Raw genomic sequence first — 5373 nt, forward strand, 5'->3', positions numbered from 1 at the left:
AGGGAGGCTGATGATGTTCGTTTTAAATATAATGTCGTATTAGATGCTAATTGACCTGATCTTAGGTTTTTTTCCAGACAAATTATTCCTCGATGTGTTGACAACAAATACAGTACCCAGTTCGGATCTGTTTGACATATTTTGTCAAAAGCAAGTATAGCTCCAAACTCCCAACATTAATCAAAGCATGATAGAATCCAGAATAATATAGAATTTGGAAAAGTACCTCACAAACTCCATGTAGCAACAATCTATGAAAAGGGTCTTGAACCCGAAGCGCAAGAACATCCCCATCTCCACTGTCTGTGATGAAGGCTCGTATGCACTCCTAGAAAAGAGAAGAAAAGAAATTAGTTATCAACAACAACAAACAATCTTAGCTAATTGGCAGAGGGTTTAAGTGACAGATACTTCAATTCACTGCCGAAACATATAAAAATGCAGTTGATCCTATACTGTGAAGAAAGCTATTATTGCAAAAAAAAAAAGGGTGAATACAACCATCTTAAGAATTTCGTCTTTGGACCAAAAAAAGCAAAGGCTGGAAGCACAAGGATCCTCTCAATTTCAAGTGAAAGGAAAAGAGTCATGTCGTGGTCAAGATTTTATTTTGTTGCATCTGACGATATATATGATGCCACATCATTTAAAAATGTGACAGCATATTCACCACGTGACATCATATACACCATTAGATCTTTAAAATAAAATATTGACCATAAATAGAGAGGATCCTATTCTAAGGTGGAATTCCACAAAGGGAAAGTATGACTAATAAAAAAGAAGTTTTTGTATTAGGCACATGTTTTTTGTTTGAGATGTGATAAGATTAAATAGCTCAGACAAACTAGGAAAATAAGCATGGTACCATTAGTATCTAATAAAAGGACAAGAGATGCGATTTGTGGGACTTATGGAAATAAAACGGAACTGTTGTAAAACCTATCTCGAGAGCCTAGTGGGGCAGGATGGGGCAGAAAGAGGGTGGGAGGAAGGAGGGGGTGGGGGCTAGCAAACTGCCCCAAAAGCAGCCTCTTTGGTCCTGATAATGGGTCATCCCCAAAGTGAAAAATATTGCTGTATGTAAATTGAAATTATTTTGTTTAAAAGAAAGCAAGCAAAAAAATCTTTCTTTGCAAATAAGAGGCAAACAGTCAAGAGTAGACACTGACGACATAAGTCTTTCTTATATAAAAACACGAGGCAAATATATTTATACAAGAAATCATATTATTATAAAAAGGAGGTTTGCATTTCATTAGTAAGATATACCTCATAGCCCTCAATAAGTTCCGAAAGAAAGCTACGGCGAATTGCCTCCCTTGTTCGACAATCAACTCTGTGCCATGCATTCAAGACGGCCATCTTATCAGGATCAACACGACCTGTCCTTTTTGAGGATGATCCTTTTGAGGCATCAATAATATTAGCCTACCAAAAAAAAAAAAAGAAGCAGGAGTTGAAGCACATTGTCACATTTTACACTCTGATTATCAAAAGTGTTTTAAATAGTCATTTAAACAAAGCTATAACATGCAAAGCATTATGGTTTCCAGGTTGCAGCTCAAAATCCATATGTAATATTAGCAATAACTTGATGAAATATGGGAATTTTACAACTACATTTCACGGAAAATTCTCAAAACATTGAAATGTGCATTGGTGAACAAGAGAAGCAAAAAGACCTCTTTATCCATGTCTATATTCCTAAATTTGTCCCACTCGCCAACATTAGTCATGCAAAATGGTGACAGCGGTACATCATCACCTGTAAAATGAATTCCAGATCAATACTAGTACGAGACTTGATAATAAAGTAATGGCCATAAAGATAGCACTGCAAAGTGGGTCTTCATGAGTTCAATCCCACTTGAGAGTACCAAAGCCTTAAGTGGTTTACCAATAAAATTACAAGATTCGATACTTCGATTAGTAAGTCAATAAAGTAGTTTTCCATCTATTACTTCCTATGCCTAATTAACGATATCTCTAGCTTGCTTCTTCTTACCTTAGGGGTAATTTTAGACGATGCTAAATACAAACGCATAATAGCGTCATGGTCAGAACATGTTGAGGCTTAATCATTTATCTCACGATCGCACAGATAGGACATAACATTAAAGAAAACTAGATGAGGTGATTTCTTTCAAATATATAATTACCCCAAGGTGGAGGTGCAAACAAGCCTCTAATTTCTTCTGCATTTAAACGAGGAACAAGCTCCATAAGAAGACGATCATTTAACCATCTGCAAGACCGTCGGTTGCGAACCTGCAACAAGTAAAAAAAAATACATGATTTTCTAACTTCCAACAGAATCATAGAACAATTTTCCAAGCATTGTCAACAACATGATTTTTTGGTAAGTGATACTCATGAAGTTTTGAGCAGTTAGAAAAGGGTGTTAAATTTCATTTCGGCAATTCTCAAAAGAACGAAAACAAGAAAATCCACATTTAAAATGAGTAAAGGCAAATAAGATCGAATTACGGAAACAAGCAGTTGGAACAGTTGGAGAAGTTATAGCTAGCAGTACAAACCCTTTATTATCAATGAATTTAAAGAAACAAGATATGTTTCGAGAACTTCTAACTTCCAACAGAATCATAGAACAATTTTCCAAGCATTGTCAACAACATGATTTTTTGGTAAGTGATACTCATGAAGTTTTGAGCAGTTAGAAAAGGGTGTTAAATTTCATTTCGGCAATTCTCAAAAGAACGAAAACAAGAAAATCCACATTTAAAATGAGTAAAGGCAAATAAGATCGAATTACGGAAACAAGCAGTTGGAACAGTTGGAGAAGTTATAGCTAGCAGTACAAACCCTTTATTATCAATGAATTTAAAGAAACAAGATATGTTTCGAGAACTTTTAACCTACATCATTACTCAAGTAGCCATTTTGATCACTCGGGTTTGGTAAGCAGTAGAAGGAAAATGTATGCTATGCTCTGTAACATTGAATAACTGTAATATAAACTGTGGGATACACCAAATGCCTCGATTGGGATGTGCATAAGTTAATGAAAGTACAATAACAATTGTACCACCCACAAGTAAACCAATCAAGTAGACTAATTTCATCTCATCTTGAGATTCCATGTTGTAGGAGAGCCTACAAATTTCGACACACAATGGTATTAGACAATCATTACTATCACAAGGAAAGGCAGAAATGTTTTTGAACGAACTAGAGCAGGTTATAGGACAATCCAAAATCATTTCCAACAAAAATTTGGTAAAAAAAAACAAAACACTTTAGAAAATTACCGTTCCAGTCAAGCTCTCGAGAAACTCGATCTTCTTCTCAATTGACATACCATGGGATTTTGCACTCTCTCCTGCCCCTAAAAAACCAATCAAATATTAAAATTTCTAAAAGGAAATCCAATTAATTTAGAAAAAACAAATAAAAGTAAGAAATAAAGATCTGGGTACTATAAAAACTACAAAAAACAAGTATATCGAACAAATACAAGAAACCCAGAGCTCCCCAGACAGCAATTCATTAGTCATAGCACACCCAAAAGGCAAAATTTTACAACTTTACACATCCTATCCTATATAATCAGCTACATTTCAATTGCATATACAATAAACACAGATAGAGAAACAAAGAGAGGTACCTTTACGAGGGTCAAACAGAGGGGATGAACGGAGAAGGTCATCATCTCGCTGAAGAACCTGAGGGGTCGCCATGATTGACTGGTTATGAAACAGATCTAGGAGCGAGCTCTGGGTTCCTGGGGTGTTCCTTTCGATTCTGGGTGTTTCTTGGTTTTCTGATAGGTGAACGCTTGTGTTGGTTTGAGTGTTTGAGAAACAGAGGGCAAAAAAAAAATGCCACAAAGGTGGAAACTTGTAGGCCTTGAGTTCCAAAACAGAGCCTTAGATCAAGTATAAAAGAGGAATATATATTGAATATGCTTTATATTGTATAATCTGTACTGTGTTGGGGAAGGCTCTACGTCTACGCAACGCGGTTGTTCAACATTGTACCTTACCAATTTCCTCTTCTTTCTTACATTCTTTATGGGGTGACTGGGTGAGCGTTGCCAAAACCCTTGTAGCCCAAAGGAAAGAGGCATGCTTCATAATTTTTCAGCATACAAAGAAGCAATAGGCCCAACCCAATGCCCAGCAATGATCCCATACAGTAGCCCAGTCATCAATGTCAGATTTTGATCAATCAACCTGCTCAACATGCTTTAAATCCAATCTTATCTTGACACTTTCTTAAAAGAAAGGGAAAATTTTAATTTAGTCCCATGAATTTTCACGCGATTTGATAAATTTTTCTTAAACTTTTAAATCTTTAAATTTGAACTCTTGAACTTTCAATTGTTCTTAATGAAGACCCCTACGTCAATTTTAGCCGTTAAAAATATCAAAAAATACCAAAATATCCCTGATTTTTAGGGGTGTCAATGAGGCGGTTAAAAACCACCCGCTAACCACTATAACCGCTAACCGTTAACCGCTATAATCGCCTAGTGGTTAGCGGTTATTGGGTTTACTAACCGTAACGCTAACCGCCTTCCGCCTTTTTATATAATATATTTTTATAATTATAATTATAATTATAAAAATATTTATACATATAACATAATCACTTGATCATTAAATCACAATTTTTTTAAAAAATAATTAAATCACAATTTGAGTATTAATATATTATCACTATAATTTATATGATTATATCATATAATCACTTGATCATTAAATTACAATTTTTTTTAAAAAATAATTAAATCACAATTTGAGTATTAATATATTATCACTATAATTTATATGATTATATCACATGAGATTGATCATTAAATCATTTGATTATATAATGACAAATTATACATATATAATATGACATAACTCATAAGTATATCAATTCATACTAATACAACAATTAAATATCTAGAGACTTATTTCCAATGTATGTTATAAACTTATAAGTCTATATATGTTATAAGTCTATATAAGTCTACATATGCATATGAATAATATAAATGTATAATATCAATACTTAATCATATGATTCGATGACAATTCAAATACTTTATTCAAGACTTCAAGTGAATCATATTATTAATGTACAATGATGATGTGATTCGTATAGTATCAAATTAAGTAATTGACATTGGATTAAACAATGACCAATGTGTTACTTATAAACACAATTTAAGTATTAATATATTATCATTATATGTTGTGATAGTTGTCTGAATTTTGAACTTTTTTTTATATGTTGTGTTGAATTTTTTTATATTTTTTTTTAAAAAAGTTAACCGGTTATGATTTAATATTTAAGGAAATTTCTTTAAAGTACAAGTAAATGTAAATTTTGGGTCAAATATTTTTGATTTTTCAATATGGG

General features: G+C 33.3%; 1 protein-coding gene across 1 annotated transcript in view; it reads right to left on the reverse strand.

Annotated features, from left to right (window-relative positions):
• Positions 1–4002, reverse strand: part of LOC132171911 (uncharacterized) — a 26169-nt gene extending 22167 nt beyond the window's left edge. Inside the window, exons 1-6 of the mRNA XM_059583324.1 lie at positions 3629–4002; positions 3273–3349; positions 2163–2271; positions 1686–1768; positions 1273–1431; positions 227–328 (exon numbers count right to left, since the gene is read on the reverse strand). Of these exons, the coding sequence (XP_059439307.1) occupies positions 227–328; positions 1273–1431; positions 1686–1768; positions 2163–2271; positions 3273–3349; positions 3629–3701 (603 nt within the window). The 5' untranslated portion in view covers positions 3702–4002. The remainder of the gene's footprint in view (positions 1–226; positions 329–1272; positions 1432–1685; positions 1769–2162; positions 2272–3272; positions 3350–3628) is intronic.
• Positions 4003–5373: the final 1371 nt, after the last annotated feature.

Source organism: Corylus avellana, chromosome ca2 (genome assembly GCF_901000735.1).
Source record: "Corylus avellana chromosome ca2, CavTom2PMs-1.0".
NCBI classification, from domain to species: Eukaryota; Viridiplantae; Streptophyta; class Magnoliopsida; order Fagales; family Betulaceae; genus Corylus; species Corylus avellana.